The sequence below is a fragment of the Megalobrama amblycephala genome, linkage group LG23, assembly GCF_018812025.1.
Source record: "Megalobrama amblycephala isolate DHTTF-2021 linkage group LG23, ASM1881202v1, whole genome shotgun sequence".
NCBI lineage: Eukaryota > Metazoa > Chordata > Actinopteri > Cypriniformes > Xenocyprididae > Megalobrama > Megalobrama amblycephala.
In genome coordinates, this window is record NC_063066.1 from 2,091,559 (window position 1) to 2,112,691 (window position 21,133).

Consider the following 21,133-nt stretch of genomic DNA (forward strand, 5'->3'; position numbering starts at 1 on the left):
TTAACTGCTGCTTCTACGTTGGTGTAACTGCTTCTACGTTGGCTTGACTGCTTCTATGTTGGCTTGACTGCTTCTATGTTGGCTTGACTGCTTATACGTTGGTGTAACTGCTTCTACGTTGGTTTAACTGCTGCTTCTACGTTGGTTTAACTGCTGCTTCTACGTTGGTTTAACTGCTTCTACGTTGGTTTAACTGCTGCTTCTACGTTGGTGTAACTGCTGCTTCTACGTTGGTGTAACTGCTTCTACGTTGGCTTGACTGCTTCTATGTTGGCTTGACTGCTTCTACGTTGGTTTAACTGCTGCTTCTACGTTGGTGTAACTGCTTCTACGTTGGCTTGACTGCTTCTATGTTGGCTTGACTGCTTCTATGTTGGCTTGACTGCTTATACGTTGGTGTAACTGCTTCTACGTTGGTTTAACTGCTGCTTCTACGTTGGTTTAACTGCTGCTTCTACGTTGGTTTAACTGCTTCTACGTTGGTTTAACTGCTTCTACGTTGGTTTAACTGCTGCTTCTACGTTGGTTTAACTGCTTCTACGTTGGTTTAACTGCTTCTACGTTGGTTTAACTGCTGCTTCTACGTTGGTTTAACTGCTTCTACGTTGGCTTAACTGCTTCTACGTTGGCTTAACTGCTTCTACGTTGGTTTAACTGCTTCTACGTTGGTTTAACTGCTGCTTCTACGTTGGCTTAACTGCTTCTACGTTGGCTTAACTGCTTCTACGTTGGTTTAACTGCTTCTGCGTTGGTTTAACTGCTTCTACGTTGGTTTAACTGCTGCTTCTATGTTGGCTTAACTGCTTCTACGTTGGTTTAACTGCTTCTACGTTGGTTTAACTGCTGCTTCTACGTTGGTTTAACTGCTTCTACGTTGGTTTAACTGCTTCTACGTTGGTTTAACTGCTGCTTCTACGTTGGTTTAACTGCTTCTACGTTGGCTTGACTACTTATACGTTGGTGTAACTGCTTCTACGTTGGTTTAACTGCTGCTTCTACGTTGGTTTAACTGCTGCTTCTACGTTGGCTTAACTGCTTCTATGTTGGTTTAACTGCTGCTTCTACGTTGGTTTAACTGCTTCTACGTTGGCTTGACTGCTTCTACGTTGGTTTAACTGCTGCTTCTACGTTGGTTTAACTGCTTCTACGTTGGTTTAACTGCTGCTTCTACGTTGGTTTAACTGCTTCTACGTTGGTTTAACTGCTGCTTCTACGTTGGTTTAACTGCTTCTACGTTGGTTTAACTGCTGCTTCTACGTTGGTTTAACTGCTTCTACGTTGGCTTGACTACTTATACGTTGGTGTAACTGCTTCTACGTTGGTTTAACTGCTGCTTCTACGTTGGTTTAACTGCTGCTTCTACGTTGGCTTAACTGCTTCTATGTTGGTTTAACTGCTGCTTCTACGTTGGTTTAACTGCTTCTGCGTTGGCTTGACTGCTTCTACGTTGGTTTAACTGCTGCTTCTACGTTGGTTTAACTGCTGCTTCTACGTTGGTTTAACTGCTTCTATGTTGGTTTAACTGCTGCTTCTACGTTGGTTTAACTGCTTCTACGTTGGCTTGACTGCTTCTACGTTGGCTTAACTGCTTCTATGTTGGTTTAACTGCTGCTTCTACGTTGGTTTAACTGCTTCTACGTTGGTTTAACTGCTTCTACGTTGGTTTAACTGCTGCTTCTATGTTGGCTTAACTGCTTCTACGTTGGTTTAACTGCTGCTTCTACGTTGGCTTAACTGCTTCTATGTTGGTTTAACTGCTGCTTCTACGTTGGTTTAACTGCTTCTACGTTGGCTTGACTGCTTCTACGTTGGTTTAACTGCTGCTTCTACGTTGGTGTAACTGCTTCTACATTGGTTTAACTGCTGCTTCTACGTTGGTTTAACTGCTGCTTCTACGTTGGTTTAACTGCTTCTACGTTGGTTTAACTGCTGCTTCTACGTTGGTTTAACTGCTTCTACGTTGGTTTAACTGCTGCTTCTACGTTGGTTTAACTGCTTCTACGTTGGCTTAACTGCTTCTACGTTGGCTTAACTGCTTCTACGTTGGCTTAACTGCTTCTACGTTGGTGTAACTGCTTCTATTTAGGCTTAAATGCTACTTCTGCATTGATTTAACTGCTTCTACGTTGGCTTAACTGCTGTTTCTTACGCTTTGGATAAAAGTATCTGCTAAATGATTAAATGTCAATTCTTAGTGAAACTCTTCATTGGATCCATTGTTCTATGATCCTAAATAGGGCTTAATAATACAGCTAAAATTCTCAATATTTGTCAGCCATTTGTCATCTCTCAATATTTGTGTAATTGCTGAGATCTTGTGTGATAAGCTATACAATTATATTTTTTTCCCCCAATTTATTTTGGCAAAACAGCCACATTCAAAATATTTTTTTAAATATTTACAAATTTAATTGATCTAAAAGCTGGTTAAATACAATAAATTACCACTCTTCACTAAATGAACACAAGGAAGAATATTTAACCATTTTAGTATGCACCAGCATAACAGTATAGCCTACCTAATAAAAAAAATCATTGTGATATTCACAATGTTGCTTAATTTTATTTCACCAGCAGTCATTTGATCGCCCAGCCCTGATCCAAATAACTAGTGACTATCTATTAAGTCACAATAGGAAACAAAGTCAAGTGACTGAGTCATTTACGCAAACATGACATATCAACCATTATTTGACAAATCCTTATGCAGATGCATTACCAAATATAAAATGGTATTTCCTCATACGCTTGCTCACGTATTATTTCCCGTTGAGTTTCAAAACAGCGTGTCTAATTGAGGGAAAGGTCTATCCTAATCCCCATGTGAGAAAACACACAATACATGTCTCAAACCGAGACTTTCATGTGTGGGAGGCCATCATCGTTTCCCATCATAATCTACGTCAACAAATTAAGATCACATACCAACAGTAAACTCACTGCTCTAACGCTCAAAAAAACACTCATATCAGCAAAAGATGATGATGTGATACACATGTGGATGGAAAAACATCATTCAGAAGAGTATTTATGTATTTTATGTATATACTCACAATCACAGTGTAAGTTTGGCAAACTGATGTTTAAACTCACATCTATCTTCCCCCCACTGTCCTTATCAGGGTCATCCACATACAGTTCATTTACTCTGTAAAACACACATGAAAATAAACATGCATTAAATTTAGTTCTGACAAGCATCAGCCATCTGTAAAGGTCGTCTGCTAAAATTAAATATCCAAGCTTGGCAGTAAAATGCCAAAATTGCAATTTTCGTTTCCTCACTTCCTCCGGTGAAGACGTGAAAGAAGTTGACAAACAGACACAAGTCTATGTCCTGTGTCAAACTGAGGTTAAACAGTGTGATTGCAGTCAAAAACATCTCAAGATACATTTCACTAACTAAAAATATCAAGTGGTCTAACCAACAATAAAAAACTACTATAAGTTAAACATGGTCATGAATATCCTAACCCGTTCTTGAGGTTGAACCATTTGAAGAAACAAGCCACTTTTTCCATGTCATAAAAAGCTCAAAACATAAGATATTTTCAAGAATGATCTCTGTGACCTCATTTCCCCATTTTATAACTTTCTTTTCACTTCATCAAAATAGCTACACGTTGGTGGCACCAGACTGACATTGATTTAAGATGGGAAAACGTTTTAAACAGAAATGCTTATTTTAAACGATAATAACAAAACATTTCGTCAAAAAAGGGAAGGAATGAGACAAGTGTTGTTTCTCCCTAATTCTACAATAAAGAGCAGATGGTCTCAGATCTCATTTGCTTCCATTTATTTTAGCAGTACAAAAACCGTCCGTCATGCTGCTTGATATTCCAAACTGATATTTATTATCATATTATTTTACTGCACTTTGTTACTCTTCTAGTTATTCCCCTATAGAGGCCAATGAGTCTAAAGTCTTGCACATGTGCTGTTACTGAGGTGGATATGGGTAAGTTTAGACACAGGTTTGGTGGTATGGGTAGGTTTAAGGGTGGGTAAAGGTCAACAGTGTAATTATAGATGGAGGGGGTTTTATATACAAGTACAGCGTAAAAACATACACCGATCAGGCATAACATTATCCTAATATTGTGTTGATCCCCCTTTTGACCCGTCGAGGCATGGACTCCTCTAGACCCCTGAAGGTGTGCATCTGTAGATGTTAGCAGCAGATCCTTTAAGTCCTGTAAGTTGCGAGGTGGATCCTCCATGGATCAGTCTTGTTTGTTCAGCACATCCCACAGATGCTCCATTGGATTGAGATCTGGGGAATTTGGAGGCCAAGTCAACACCTCAAACTCGTTGTTGTGCTCCTCAAACCATTCCTGAACCATTTTTGCTCAGTTCTGATGCTCTCGTGCCCATTGTTGGCGCTTTTGGCGGTGGACAGGGGTCAGCATGGGCACCCTGACTGGTCTAATATATCCACCCACTGATCATAGAGCTTAGAACCCAAGAGGCTGAACCTAGATGGCGCTCCGGTAGCGCGGCCGCCATTATGGGGTGAAAATACCAACTGGACCATAGAATCCTTCACATCTTACGCACCCAAAATCGGCGAATTTCACTGCCAAATCAGAAGCGCAATAGAACAGATTTTTAAATTAAGTTACCAGTAAATTATATGATCCTACAGTAAATGTTGTATTGTCTTATATATGTTTTATGTTACCAGTTGTGGAATTCAACCATTCATCCATCTGAGGTAACGAAGTTAGCCTACTTTCAATTTCAATTAGACAGGCTCATCTCTATCTGCTTTTAAATCTAAATTGAAAACATATTTGTTTGATAAGGCATATAATACATGTTGAAGCACCCTTTCATTGTCTGTTATTGTTATCTTTTAACGCTGAAGCACCAATTTTAGTCTATTTTATGGTATGTTTTTACAATTTCTCTGTGTATGTGTTTTATTGCTTATTTTTTTTGTCTTTTTACTTATTGTGTTTTTCTGTGTTTTTAGCTACACTGCAAAAAATGCTGTTCTTACTTAGAATTTTTGTCTTGTTTTTAGTCACAATATCTTAAATTCTTAAATCAGGAAGCATTTTCTTGACAAGTAAAAATTATTTTCTTGTTTTCAGGAAAAATAAGAATTAAGTAAGTTTTAAGTAAGCAAAATTAAGTAAGTTTTTCCTTAAAACAAGCAAAATAATCTGCCAATGGGGTAAGCAAAATAATCTTAGTCCAAACTTAAAACAAGATTATATAGCTTATTATTGGTTTGAAATAAGATTATTTTGCTTGTTTTAAGGAAAAACTCACTTAATTTTGACTTATTTTTCCTGAAAACAAGAAAATAATTTTTACTTGTCAAGAAAATGCTTCCTGATTTAAGAATTTAAGATATTTTGACTAGAAACAAGACAAAAACTCTAAGTAAGAACAGCATTTTTTGCAGTGTTTTGCAAAGCACATTGGACAACATAGATTGTATTTAATTGTGCTATATAAATAAATTGCCATTACTTTATTGAGCATTTCCATTTTATGCAACTTTACACATTTATTAATAGTAAATTAATAATGAATAAATTTAAGATCATCATGTTTGCAACGAACAATATATTTCAGACCTAGTGGAGTAATAGTAATAATATCTAGGTCTGACTTTGTACGTTTTAATGGATCACGCTACAAACATAACGATCTTATAATACATGAACAGAATCACATAATTCCCACTTTTGGACACTTTTGCTTTAACGGACATTAGACAACACTGCAAAATCAAGTTATATTCATATATTTATTGTCCAACATTCCCAATTTTCTGATGCATGTCCTTAATTTAAATTCATATGTTGGTAATAATTCAGTGTTTATAAGCCTTTTAAAGAATTTTAACCCAAACTGACTGGGTTTCTAGAGAACAAAAAGGTTTTGTGAAAAAAGTGGAAGACTTAAACACAAAGTGTGTAAAATAAACTGTTAAAAGGATTTGATGATCACTAGTGATAGTATTTTATTCTGTGTTGTTGGATTTCAGCTTTAATTTATGTTTTTTTTTTAACAAAGCAGCTGATATTGCCATAGAAACCAGTGGACTGCGACTCGCTTTCACCCCAAAATGGCGGAAACGCAGGGTGCCGGTGTTGCAATGGAACGTTCTATTGAGTGTCGCTTCTTGTCAGTGTATATTCTTTGACATGATGAAGAGATCATCAGTGTTATTCACTTCCCCTGTCAGTGTTCATAATGTCATGCCTGATCGGTGTATGTACACAATAAGTGCACTGTATCATATGAACAATTTAAATGTTGGTACATAGTAGTTAAAGACACTTGCTATAAAGTGGGACACACCTTATTGTGTGTGTGTGTGTGTATAAAAGTAGACCTTTTTTTCCTTCATTATAATCTTAGGACAGGCTTTTTTGATTATAAACCCCACAACTTTCATACATACATTTCTGTAGCGATGAATCCCGTCAGTTCTGAGAGAAAGAGGAACAACATGAAGAGGCAGCAGCATATTGAAACTGAAGGGATAAAAAAAAGGTCAAGAAAACATTTGTTAGTTTTCAGAGAAACATCACTCTTTATTTACCCTAAATTAACATTCTCAACTCATTAGCAGTGACGTCATTTCTCTAAATTATGTCTGACCATGCAAAATGATTTAATCTTGTGAAGTGTATATGAGGGCCGTTGCATAAGGCAATGAAACGTGCGTGACTTTATTGCTCTGGTTAACGTAATCGTTACCAAGTTCAACGTCTGATCAGATGAGTCAAAGCGAGAGGCTGGCCACATATTTACATGGAGACGGTCTCCAGTGACTCTGTCTGTGGTCACATGACTCTGTGGTTGACACGTCACTCTGAGTCTGGTTTGTTCCAGTTTGCACAAGCTAATGTTTAGCTATAACACAAACAATAAGGCGTGTCGCTATGACACATAGCTTCAACATGGGTTATATCACTCGTTCCACTTTAATGAAGATAATACTGCTTTAACACTACAATTACATGTAAATTATTGATTTTCCTTTTAGTTTACTGTAGTTAAGTTAACTAAAAAGCTTTAAAAACAGTTGATTGATGAGGTTAAAAAGAAGGTTGATTCAATCACACAGATAATGCATTGATTTTAGCTTCCCTTTCTTTTTTATTATATCCATACACAGTTGATTAAATCAAAGACACACTATTGTGTAAACTATAATAATCAAATTGAACAGATGTCGTTATCTAACTAAAAAGCCATGTGCGTTTCTTTCAAACCACTCATATTTACCCTTATTCACCGAACCGGTTTGGCAGCTAAATATTTAGGTTGCTTTCAGGGCTGGTCTCAGCAAACATGACTAAACGTTAAGTAATTGACTCGTGGCCAAAACAACAAAGGACAGAAGCACAATAATGAGCGCATCATGTCATCGTGAGTCAAACGGCAACACCTTAGCATTACAAACATCCATCCTTTCAGATCACGAGGGAACTATGAGCCATTTATGCAGGACAACATTAGGAATCTACGACTGAGTCAGCAAAATGGTTTGGGAAAACACAAAGGAGGAATGTTGGTGGAAGCGGCAGATGAGCAACAGGCTGTAAAAGCCAGTGCCAGATGAAGCGAATTATTGGTTGATTGGAGTGGATGAGGGTCTATGATGGGAAATAGGCATTATATAAACATCAGAACTCACTGAAAGCACCGGTATACGTGGGCTGGGTGAGATCCTTAGGCACTTTCCTGTAGATATCGAACCTGGAAGGAAGAGAAAGAGAGGAATGGGGGAAAAAAAGAAAGGTAAGCATTGTGTGGGAAGAGTGTGTGTGAAAGCACATTGTGTTCCCAGAGCATTACAGAGCAGTTCAGGAATGTGAAGCATGGGCCGCGATCCCAGACGAAACAGTCTGGAGTGACCCCCGCTTCTGGAGTCACACCTTACAATCACGACCCACATCTCTCAATACGGCAGGCTGTCAACGTCGACTGAACACACATCAGTCACAGAGACCACAGCCCAGGTCAGGGAAAGCAAACAATGAGCATTTCACAACCACACACTTAAAAACTATGAGCTTGAATAGGACCCTTCAGACTATGAGCCTAGATATACAACACACTTTGATGTTGGCTTGACCAGAAAGTCTGAAGAAGTATTATTTAAGTAATTTGAAGTTTAAAAGGTTAGTTCACCCAAAAATGAAATCTGTCATTAATTCCGTTCCACACCCGTAAGACCTTCGTTCATCTTCAGAACTCAAATTAAGATATTTTTGATGAAATCGTCCATAGACAGCAATATAATCAACTCTTTCAAGGTCCAGAAAGGTACTAAAGACATCGTTAAAACAGTCATGTGACTGCAGTGGTTCAACCTTAAAGGGTTAGTTCACCCAAAAAGGAAAATTCTGTCATTTATTACTCTCCCTCATGTCGTTCCACACCCGTAAGACCTTCGTTCATCTTCAGAACACAAATTAAGATATTTTTGATGAAATCCGATGGCTCAGTGAGGCCTGAGCAATGACATTTCCTCTCTCAAGATCCATTAATGTACTAAAAACATATTTAAATCAGTTCATGTGGTTCAATATTAATATTTTAAAGCGATGAGAATATTTTTGGTGCGCCAAAAAAACAAAATAACGACTTATATAGTGATGGCCGATTTCAAAACAGCTTCGGAGCGTTACGAATCTTTTGTGTCGAATCATGATTCAGATCGCGTGTCAAACCGCCAAACTGCTGAAATCACGTGACTTTGGCGCTCCACTGATTCGACACACTGATTCGTAACGCTCCGAAGCTTCCTGAAGCAGTGTTTTGAAATCAGCCATCACTATATAAGTCGTTATTTTGTTTTTTTGGCGCACAAAAAATATTCTCGTGGCTTTATAATATTAATATTGAACCACTGTACTCACATGAACTGATTTAAATATGTTTTTAGTACATTAATGTATCTTGAGAGAGGAAATGTCATTGCTCAGGCCTCACTGAGCCATTGGATTTCATCAAAAATATCTTAATTTGTGTTCTGAAGACGAACGAAGGTCTTACGGGTGTGGAACGACATGAGGGAGAGTAATAAATGACAGAATTTTTATTTTCGGTGAACTAACCGTTTAAGATATTTTTGATGAAATCCAAAATGTCCATAGACAGCAATATAAGCAACACTTTCAAGGTCCAGAAAGGTACTAAAGACATCATGAAAACAGTCATGTGACTGCAGTGGTTCAACCTTAATGTTATGAAGTGGTTCGAAAACTGCCAAAGTCACGTGAACCATTGAAATTTCGAAATGTTTTGAAACACTTATGACGTAACAAAGCCTCGTTTACTGAAATCACGTGACTTTGGCAGGTTGATATGCGCTCCGAACCACTGATTCAAAACTAAAGATTCGTAAAGCTTCATGAAGCAGTGTTTTGAAATTGTCCCTTACTAGATATTGTTGAATAAAGTTGTTATTTTTGTTTTGTTTTTACGCACAAAAAGTATTCTCGTCTCTTCATAACATTAAGGTTGAACCACTGCAGTCACATGACTGTATTAACGATGTCTTTAGTACCTTTCTGGACCTTGAAAGTGTTGATTATATTGCTGTCTATAGACAATTTTGGACTTCATCAAAAAAATCTTAATTTGTGTTCTGAAGATGAACGAAGATCTTACGGGTGTGAAACGACATGAGGGTGAGTAATTAATGACATTATTTTCATTTTTGGGTGAACTAACCCTTTAAAGTAGTTTTAAAGTTTAACATTTTTAAGGCAAAGTCTATCAGAAAAACAAGCAATGAATTAACAAATCGCTAACATGTTTTAGCATGATGCTAGCATGCTTCTACAAATGAACTCATTGCTAACATGTTTTAACATATCGCTAACATGATTTACCACATTGCTAGTATGTTTCCAACATGTTTCCAACATTAACACAATGCTAAAACGTTTTATTGTATTTTAACATCAATTAACAGATTGCTATCATGTTGCTAACATATTACACACTGCTAACATGTTTCTAACATGATTTAACATGAATTAACACATTGCTCATGTTTGAACATGTTGCTAGCATGATTTATCACATTGTTAGCTACCCATTTTAGTATTAACATGTTGCTAACATCGTTGATTTAACGATAGTCAGTGCAGTCAAAGTGATAATGTTTCCGAATATTAATTCTTTTAAAACCCAAATGAACAAGGCCTTTTTTAAATTGCAGTAATGAGAAAGACATTTTTATCTTCATGAATATAATAGCAATAATAACTATAAAAAAAGGTTTGTCAGTGTGAAGAAATTTGACAAATTGCATGTTTTAGCCTGTTTCTAGCAAGAATTAACACATTGCTAGCATGTTCTAATATATTGCTAACCACATTGATAACATGTTTCTAACACTATGCTAACATGTTTTAAAATGTTGCTAGCATGTTTCTAACATTAACACAATGCTAAAATGTTTTGGCATATTTTAACATCAATTAACAGATTGCTAGCATGTTATAAGTTATATTACACATTGCTAGCATGTTTCTAACATGATTTAACATGATTTAACACATTGCTAGCTGCCTGTTTTTAACAGGTTTTAACATGTTGCTAACATAACTGATGATATAACATTGTTAACATGATTTAGCACATTGCTAGCATGTTCTAACATGAGTTAACATGTTGTTAAACCTTGCTAGCATGAATTAACACATTGCTAATATTTTAGCATGTTGCTAACATGAGTTTCCACATTGTTAACATCCCATTTCATGAACTTATGCACCATTCAATACCCGTTTACACTAAAAATTTGAGTGAAATGTGACCAATATGAAATATGACTATTGTGATTCACCCAGAAACTGGTTAAAAACATGATTTTTTTTTTTGTTTGCAGTGTGGTTTTAGCAGTTGAGCAAAAAAACATTTGCCATCAGTAGTAGACTGTGCTCTTATAATTCTTTACAGACCAATGGCTCTTCTTACTTGGATAAAACACAGTACAGAAAACAATAAATCAATGCATGATATTTGTAATTCAATTAAATAAAGCAACAGAGTTAATGCACAGCAAACGTTCAAAGTCATGCTTTTTATTAACAGAAAAGAACCAATCCTCGGTTCATTTGTGACGACACCAAGAGAAGAAGCGAACGGTCCGTGTGTAATATAAGCCCCTTCAGGAATGCGTCCATTCCCTGACTTTTTAAGGAGCTCCCAAACAAAGCCATCCAGCCCAGAGAGTCTTGTGCCCTTTTTCGGCTCTGAAACCTTCACGGCTACATCAGCGCTCAGGTCCAACCCTCTGCCCTCAAAAACACTTGCATCTGTGAACATTTCTAGCAGTGAAATGACCCGAGCTGACGCAATGCTGGAGGGGGGAGAGGGGCTGATTTCCTGTCGATGCAGACGCCCTGCTGTTTCTCTGCTCCACACCAACCATACAGTTCACCATGTTCTGACAGAAGCGCTCACAGGATGTAGAAGGTAACCCTATTGTGTGAAACCCAGAAGGACACGCTGTTCTTAAACCGCACTGACGTCTTCACTCAGAGCTGTGTAAGACCTGAAGTAGTACTAAAGAGTACAGAGTGGCCCCAAAGTGTTGACACTCACACTGCTTAAGGCCCAGAACAAATGAATATTCTTATTTTTCTTTCTAAAAATGGCACGTTTCTTTATGAATCACATTTTATGATGACACATATGAAATCGCCACCTTATAAAATAGTTGCATTTTCTCACGAGATCATTGTACGGAAGAGGATTAGGGCCAAGCAATAATAAAAAAATAGAACCATCTCGAAATTAAAGTCATTATTAAGCAAGATTAAACTCGTTAAATTTCTAGAAAAATAAAATGGCAAAAATCAACTAATTAAATTTTAAGAATAAAGTTATTTTAAGAAAACTCATTAAATTGAGAAAAAAAGTCGAAATAAAATGTAGAGAATAAACTTGTTAAATTGAGAATAAAGTCGTTATGTTTAGAGAAACTTATTACATTGAGAAAAAAGTCGAAATAAAATCTAGAGAATTTATTACTTTGAGAATAAATTTGTTGTTTCAAGAAAAAATTCATTAAATTTCTATAAAAGTCAATGTTGAAAATCAACTCATTAAATTGAGAATAAAGTCATGTTTCAAGAAACTAATTAAATTGAGTCTAAATAAAAATGTCAAGAAAAAATGCATTACATTTCTAGAGAAAAGTCGAAATCAACTCATTCAATTTTAAGAATAACCTTATGTTTCGAGAAAACTCATTAAATTGAGAAAAAAAGTCAAAATAAAATGTCGAGAATAAACATTAATTTGAGAATAAATTCAATATGTTTTGAGAAAAAAAATCATTAAATTTATATAAAAAAGTTGAAATGTTGAAAATCAACTCATTAAATTGAGAATAAAGTCGTTATGTTTCAAGAAACTCATTAAATTTTGAGTCTAAATAAAATGTCAAGAAAAAACGCATTACATTTCTAGAGAAAAGTCTAAATCAACTCTTTAAATTAAGAATAACGTTATGTTTCGAGAACTCATTAAATTGAGGAAAAAAGTCGAAATAAAATGTTGAGAATAAACTTGTTAAATTTTGAGAATAAAGTCGTTGTTTCAAGAAACTCATTAAATTTCGAGAAAGTCGAAATAAAATGTTGAAAATCAACTAATTAAGTTTTAAGAATAAAGTTATTTTTGGAACTCATTAAATTGAGAAAAAAAATCTAAATAAAATGTAGAGAATAAACTCGTTAAATTGAGAAAGTCGTTATGTTTAGAGAAACTTATTACATTTCGAGAAAAAAAGTCTAAATAAAATGTCGAGAATAAACTAATTTGAGAATAAATTTGATGTTTTGAGAAAAAATCATTACATTTCTATAAAAAAGTCGAAATGTTGAAAATCAACTCATTAAATTGAGAATAAAGTCGTTATGTTTCAAGAAACTCATTAAATTGAGTCTAAATAAAATGTCAAGAAAAAACGCATTACATTTCTAGAGAAGTCGAAATCAACTCATTAAATTAAGAATAACGTTATGTTTTGAGAAAACTCATTAAATTGAGAAAAAAAGTCGAAATAAAATGTTGAGAATAAACTTGTTAAATTGAGAATAAAGTCGTTATGTTTAGAGAAACTCATTACATTTCAAGAAAAAGGTCGAAATAAAATGTTAGAGAATAAGCTAATTAAATTTAGAATAAAGTCATTATGTTTCGAGAAAAAAGTCGATAATAAAATGTCAGGAATAAACACGTATTCGATCAGTGTACATTTCTAGAGAAAAGTCTAAATCAACTCTTTAAATTAAGAATAACGTTATGTTTCGAGAACTCATTAAATTGAGGAAAAAAGTCGAAATAAAATGTTGAGAATAAACTTGTTAAATTTTGAGAATAAAGTCGTTGTTTCAAGAAACTCATTAAATTTCGAGAAAGTCGAAATAAAATGTTGAAAATAAACTCGTTAAATTGAGAAAGTCGTTATGTTTAGAGAAACTCATTACATTTCGAGAAAAGTCTTATTAATTTGAGAATAAATTCGATATGTTTTGAGAAAAAATCATTAAATTTCTATAAAAAAGTCGAAATGTTGAAAATCAACTCATTAAATTGAGAATAAAGTCGTTATGTTTCAAGAAACTCATTAAATTTTGATAATCTAAATAAAATGTCAAGAAAAAATGCATTTCTAGAGAAAAGTCTAAATCAACTCATTAAATTTTAAGAATAACGTTGTTTCGAGAACTCATTAAATTGAGAAAAAGTTGAAATAAAATGTTAAGAATAAACTTGTTAAATTTTGAGAATAAAGCCGTTGTTTCAAGAAACTCATTAAATTTCGAGAAAGTCAAAATAAAATGTTGAAAATCAACTAATTAAATTTTAAGAATAAAGTTATTTCGAGAACTCATTAAATTGAGGGAAAAAAGTCGAAATAAGATGTAGAGAATAAACTCGTTAAATTGAGAAAGTCGTTATGTTTAGAGAAACTTATTACATTTCGAGAAAAAAGTCGAAATAAAATGTAGAGAATTTATTAATTTGAGAATAAATTCGATATGTTTTGAGAAAAAAATCATTAAATTTCTATAAAAAAGTCGAAATGTTGAAAATCAACTCATTAAATTGAGAATAAAGTTGTTATGTTTCAAGAAACTCATTACATTTCAAGAAAAAAGTCAAAATAAAATGTCGAGAATAAGCTCATTAAATTTAGAATAAAGTCGTTATGTTTCGAGAAAAAAGTCGCTAATAAAATATCAGGAATAAACACGGATTCGATCAGTGTACATTTCTAGAGAAAAGTCTAAATCAACTCTTTAAATTAAGAATAACGTTATGTTTCGAGAAAACTCATTAAATTGAGGAAAAGTTGAAATAAAATGTTAAGAATAAACTTGTTAAATTTTGAGAAAAAAGTCGTTGTTTTGAAGAAACTTATTACATTTCGAGAAAGTCAAAATAAAATGTTGAAAATCAACTAATTAAATTTTAAGAATAAAGTTATTTCGAGAAGAAAAAAAGTCGAAATAAAATGTTGAGAATAAACTTGTTAAATTGAGAATAAAGTCGTTATGTTTAGAGAAACATTACATTTCAAGAAAAAAGTCAAAATAAAATGTCAAGAATAAGCTCATTAAATTTAGAATAAAGTCATTATGTTTCGAGAAAAAAGTCGCTAATAAAATATCAGGAATAAACACGTATTCGATCAGTGTACATTTCTAGAGAAAAGTCTAAATCAACTCTTTAAATTAAGAATAACGTTATGTTTCGAGAAAACTCATTAAATTGAGGAAAAGTTTAAATAAAATGTTAAGAATAAACTTGTTAAATTTTGAGAATAAAGTCGTTGTTTCAAGAAACTCATTAAATTTCAAGAAAAAAGTCAAAATAAAATGTCGAGAATAAGCTCATTAAATTTAGAATAAAGTCGTTATGTTTCGAGAAAAAAGTCGCTAATAAAATATCAGGAATAAACACGGATTCGATCAGTGTACATTTCTAGAGAAAAGTCTAAATCAACTCTTTAAATTAAGAATAACGTTATGTTTCGAGAAAACTCATTAAATTGAGGAAAAGTTGAAATAAAATGTTAAGAATAAACTTGTTAAATTTTGATAAAGTCGTTGTTTTGAAGAAACTTATTAAATTTCGAGAAAGTCAAAATAAAATGTTGAAAATCAACTAATTAAATTTTAAGAATAAAGTTATTTCGAGAAGAAAAAAAGTCGAAATAAAATGTTGAGAATAAACTTGTTAAATTGAGAATAAAGTCGTTATGTTTAGAGAAACATTACATTTCAAGAAAAAAGTCAAAATAAAATGTCAAGAATAAGCTCATTAAATTTAGAATAAAGTCATTATGTTTCGAGAAAAAAGTCGATAATAAAATGTCAGGAATAAACACGGATTCGATCAGTGTCATGTTCATTGCATAATAAAAGAGGACACGACAGAGTTAGATCTCTTAGTCAAGCTATATTTATGCTTTCTTTTAGTAACAATTATACTTTCAGCTTTAGCTAATTGTGTATTTGTCCGTTCAAGTGTAAATTTGTGCGCCCTCTGTGTGTGCGCTATGGATGAAGCGTCATGTGCACACCAGACACGACGCGTTCTCAAGTTCAAGGCGGCAGAGCAAAACAGTGAATCTAATCAACATACAGACAAAAAGTTCACTTCAAGAATGAAAAAAGTGGCGTCCATATATAATATTTACTGTAAATGTGCAAACGGAAACAAAAAAGACAGTCTATATTTAGCCACATAAGCAGGCTTACAGGCTACACAAAAAGAAATGGGCCTATATTGAAAAATGTCTATACACACTTATCCAGCCTATAGCTTGAAGTCATTATGCTTATCTGCACATAGTATGGTTTATTAATAAGGTGTTTAGAGAATTTAATTCCACTGTCTTAGTTTGTACATTAAACCACGCTATCGGATTTCTTTATAAGGTGCGTTATGCAGGAAAATGCTTAACGTGTATGCATTAAGCCACGTTAAGTTTTTTGACTAAGTGATCCAACTCTGTCACGTCCTGTATCAGTATGCAATGAACATGACACTGATCGAATGCGTTTATACTCAACATTTTATTTCGACTTTTTTCTCAATTTTATGTTTTTTTCTCTAAACATAATGACTTTATTCTTTAAATTTAATGCGTTTATTCTCAACATTTTATTTCGACTTTTTTCTTGTAATTGAATGAGTTTTTTCTTGAAACCTAACGACTTTATTCTCAAATTAAAGAGTTTATTCTCTACATTTTTTGACTTTTTTCTAGAAATTTGACAAGTTTAACTTTAAGCTCAAGATTTTTTTTTATTATTATTGCTTGGCCCTAATCCTCTTCTTCCATAACTTCTTGAACAAAAATCTTAAAAAAAATAAAGGTTTCAAATTGGGGGTTTTGTGGCGATGCCTCAGAAGAACTATTTTTCTTCCCCAAAGAACCAACTTTCAGTGAACAGTTCTCAAAAGAACCATTTCTTTCTTAGTGTGAAGAACATTTTAATCATCTAAAGAACGTTTTTCAACCTTTTGTGCGATTGAAAGGTTATATGGATGTTAAAGTGTCTTTATTTGGAAACCCTTTAAGTTTACATACAGTACCGTATTATTTATCTCTCGACTTGTATGTGCAAGAAAAACATGCTCTCGGCTGGAAAAGCATGTTTTGCATCTTGGATTTCCTCAGCTGGATTACCTCTGGTTCTCAGTAGAGTTCAAAGACATTCAGCACACACACAAATCAAGTGTGGATTAAGTCAAACACACGCTTTTATATGCACATTGCATAACAGCCGAAACATTTACACGTTCCCTCAGGCTGTGGAGGAGTTCACTGCTTGGATATATCTGCCAGATATTTCATATTTCCTGCGTTACAACAGCAACAAACACCCACAGCTGCTCTGAGAGGCAATACGTCAGAGTCAAAAACAGGCACAAGACTGAACCACAGCAACACAGCCATGTGTTTATCATACAGCACAAATGTTGCTTAAGAAGAATCTGAATCTACAGTGTCCAAAGTTTAGATTCAGTCTTGACTCCGTCTTTATTACGATCAATCAATTATCAAATTCGCTGTCGATTATTTTACAGATTTTATCGATTGGCTTGGAGAGCCAGCTGCGAGGTCAGCTGACTGGAATGACCTGTGGTATATTGTGTGTCACACCGCAGGAGGTTTACGAGTCTATTCTCAGGCAAACACCACCATTCTCTGCGTCTTTCTGAAGAGGAAGTGATGTTTTATTTCAGGCTTGTTTGTCACTTTCATTGGGGAATCAGATAAGTCAATAGATGAGCTAAAAGGAAGCAAGATTGTAAACAAGGAAACAAGACTGTGTTGTCGCCTGAGCAACCGATATTTGGGTCAATGACGTGACGGGTCACTTTTTGTCCAAAGGCCTTAATAATAATAATAAAAACAAAGATATGACATCCAAAGTATGTAAGGTAGTACATCTAGATCTCTTTTATTGAATCCAAAAGGTTTTAATTATATTTTGCTACATATAAAGGTATTTTAAAGATTTTGAAGTGTCAAAAGGCCAATACAGCCATTTCATTTGTGATTAAAATATCTTAAAATGTAATAAATGTATATATTTTTTTATTCTGGCATGATTTTATAACATCATATATCAACATAGTGCAAAATGGTATTAAAATTATGTGTAGAAGTCGTTGCTTTGTTATGAGAAATAATGTCAGGAAAAATGAATTTCATTGATGTCATTCGGAGTAACCGATATAAAGAGACCATTTTGGATCAAGTCATGTGATCAATATCATGTGACAGGATGTGACATCATTCAGACACCTGCAAAGGACCACATGGTCATGAAGCAAAGTAACTAACTCTCTCTTAACTATTTGATAAATTCATGTTTTCACTTGTTCATACGCATGTCCTGAAACATCAGGTCATTCGGTGCAACCGCTATAAAACATGGAAAATGTTGTAATATTTTAAAAACTTTGACTAAATATAAAATGTTTGATTGTCCTTTTGTTAGATATCAGCCTGTTAGCATTGATTGAAAATATCATCATTCGGTAAAACCGAAATTTTGGTTAAACTGAATGACTTTTTTGGTGACAAATCTTATAATAAATGACAAAATCAGTGTTAATTGATTATAAAAAATACAATCTCATTGTTAACACTTAATAAAACTTCAAGTGATTTTTTTTACACTTATTCGTCAATGACCAATTTAAGTATTATGATGCAATATTACAACACCCGCAGTCCTACATCTGCACATGCTCTGTGTGACTCTGTTGAAAGCCAGCCAAAGACAAAACACTGGATGTTACAAGGTTGAAATTACAACTGCTTAAATGGCTTAAAAAAAAAACAGGTTGAAACTTTACCAGCCTCAGAACGTCCAGAGCAAACAAAGACAGGAAACACTCCATTCAATCAGAATCTGTCTATATTACAGTCTCAAGAGAAACTAGATCATTATGATGATGGACTGTTTGAATATTTACTTCTGTTACTGCACTTGGGGAACATACGACTAATAAATTACACATTAATAATGCAAAATGAAAACCATTTGGATTACATTACAGCTTCTGACAGATATTAAACTAGTCGTTGAATAAAACCGATTTAATTCAGATTTTAAGTCAAGTTTAAATATGTGATAAAATTTTGGCCGATACCAATAATTCTTTATAATTAAAAGCCGATAACCGATATATTTGCCGATAAATCTAAATCCAAATTTTTATATAATGTTTGAGAGCCTGATTACAAAACATAAGTTTCACCATTAAAATCCATGTCCCAAACACACAATTATAATGTTCTCATTATAACATTATGTAGCTTATATGACAGACTTGCGTTGCACATGTTGTACTTAACTATTTTCCTTTTTGATGTGATTTCAATCATATTTCCAGGGATTCAAAATCATCATGGTGAAGAGTGTGAATCTCAGCTGAAGGAAATAATCCATTATTTATCAGCTTTAATATGTTGGACAAATTTTCTTAATCAGGCCGATAACGATAACATTAAAAATGAACATATATCGGTAGATACTGAGATAGTGGCCGATATATCATGCATCCCTAACAATTACAGATAAATTGATGACTTTTCAAAAATTTGGGCTTAGTAACTTTTTTTTTTTTTTTTAGTGCTGTCAAATCGATTAATCGCATGTAACATAAAAGTTTGTAAATATATAATATAGGTGTGTGCATGTATAATACATATGTATATACAGTCCAGTCCAAAAGTTTGGAACCACTAAGATTTTTTTATGTTTTTAAAAGAAGTTTCGTCTGCTCACCAAGGCTACATTTATTTAATTAAAAATACAGTAAAAAACAGTAATATTGTGAAATATTATTACAATTTAAAATAACTGTTTACTATTTGAATATATTTCACAAAGTAATTTATTCCTGTGATCAAAGCTGAATTTTCAGCATCATTACTCCAGTCTTCAGTGTCACATGATCCTTCGGAAATCATTTAATGTGTGCAATTGTACAAAATATTTGTGTACAATATTTTTTTCAGGATGATTTGATGAATAGAAAGTTCAAAAGAACAGTGTTTATCTGAAATCTAATCTTTTGTAACATTATAAATGTCTTTACTGCCACTTTTGATTGATTTAATGCATCCTTGCTGAATAAAAGTATTCATTTCTTTAATTTCTTTTCAAAAAAATAAAAATAAAAATTCTTACTGACCCCAAACTTTTGAACGGTAGTGTATAATGCTACAGAAGCTTTGTATTTCAGATAAATGCTGTTCTTTTGAACTTTCTATTCATCAAGGAATCCTGAAAAAAAAAGTACACAACTGTTTTCAACATTGATAATAATCATAAATGTTTCTTGAGCAGCAGATCAGCATATCAGAATGATTTCTGAAGGATCATGTGACACTGAAGACTGGAGTAACGATGCTGAAAATTCAGCTTTGCATCACAGGAATAAATTACTTTGTCAAATATATTTAAATAGAAAACAGTTATTTTAAATTGTAATAATATTTCACAATATTACTGTTTTTTACTGTATTTTTAATTAAATAAATGTAGCCTTGGTGAGCAGACGAAACTTCTTTTAAAAACATTAAAAATCTTAGTGGTTCCAAACTTTTGGACTGTACTGTATATATATAAACACACATATATACAAAATTTAATGTTAGATGCAATTAATCGTTTTGACAGCACTATTTTTATACTTTTCTTCCGCAAAGATGCATGAAATTGATCAAAATTTACAGTAAATCCGGCAAAAAAATCATAATATTAAGTAGCAAATTATGATCATGTGACACTGAAGACTGGAGTAATGGTGCTGAAAATTCAGCTTTGATCACAGAAATAAATTACAGTTTACTATATATTCATATAGAAAACAACTGTATTAAATTGTAATAATATTTCACAATATTACCATTTTTATTGTATTTTAGTCAAATAAATGCAGCAAAAAAATCCCAATCTTTTGTGTGTGTGTGTTCTGTCCTTTATAACTCCAGCACCAAAAAACCCCCACAAATCTTTGTCATGGACAACATTTACATTAAAACTACTAAGAAAGACATAGTAAAGGTCAGTTGCACCGTACGCACCCTAATCTACAGAAATGTTTTCTCTTAACTCTGTGAGTATAATAATCTTTCATAGTCCGTTCTGTGGTTTGGATGAGGCAGCAGAACTCATGATGGTATGAATGTCATTTTCAGATGTTGTGTGTCTTGTTTTATATTTGCATAACCATACAGTGTGACCAGTATGAACATGGTGGATGACTATGTATTGGTTTATAAATGTTATGTCTAATGGAAAACTGACATGAATTTAGCTTAGAAATGAACTTTAGGATAGTGCTAAATATTTACACACATGCTTCTACAACTTAAAGCTTTTCAACTGCACCTGAATCAAGTGATAAATGACAATTTTGTTCATAAGTGTCAAAACAGAGCAGTCTTCATGGAACCACTGGCTGTGTCTTAAAAATCTAGTGCGCTCCCTATCCAGACAGCATTCGGTGCAGCACAGACGCGTTTCGAACGCTCGTTTAGAAGAACACTAAGTAGGAATCTCGTTAGGTTTTGAAACACTATCATTGTGTCTAC

General features: G+C 33.6%; 1 protein-coding gene across 1 annotated transcript in view; it reads right to left on the reverse strand.

Annotated features, from left to right (window-relative positions):
- ergic1 (endoplasmic reticulum-golgi intermediate compartment 1) overlaps nucleotides 1-21,133 on the reverse strand; it is a 33,659-nt gene that overhangs the window by 12,235 nt on the left and 291 nt on the right. Inside the window, exons 2-4 of the mRNA XM_048176052.1 lie at nucleotides 7,667-7,728; nucleotides 6,425-6,497; nucleotides 3,054-3,148 (exon numbers count right to left, since the gene is read on the reverse strand). Coding sequence (XP_048032009.1) covers nucleotides 3,054-3,148; nucleotides 6,425-6,497; nucleotides 7,667-7,728 — 230 coding nt within the window. The remainder of the gene's footprint in view (nucleotides 1-3,053; nucleotides 3,149-6,424; nucleotides 6,498-7,666; nucleotides 7,729-21,133) is intronic.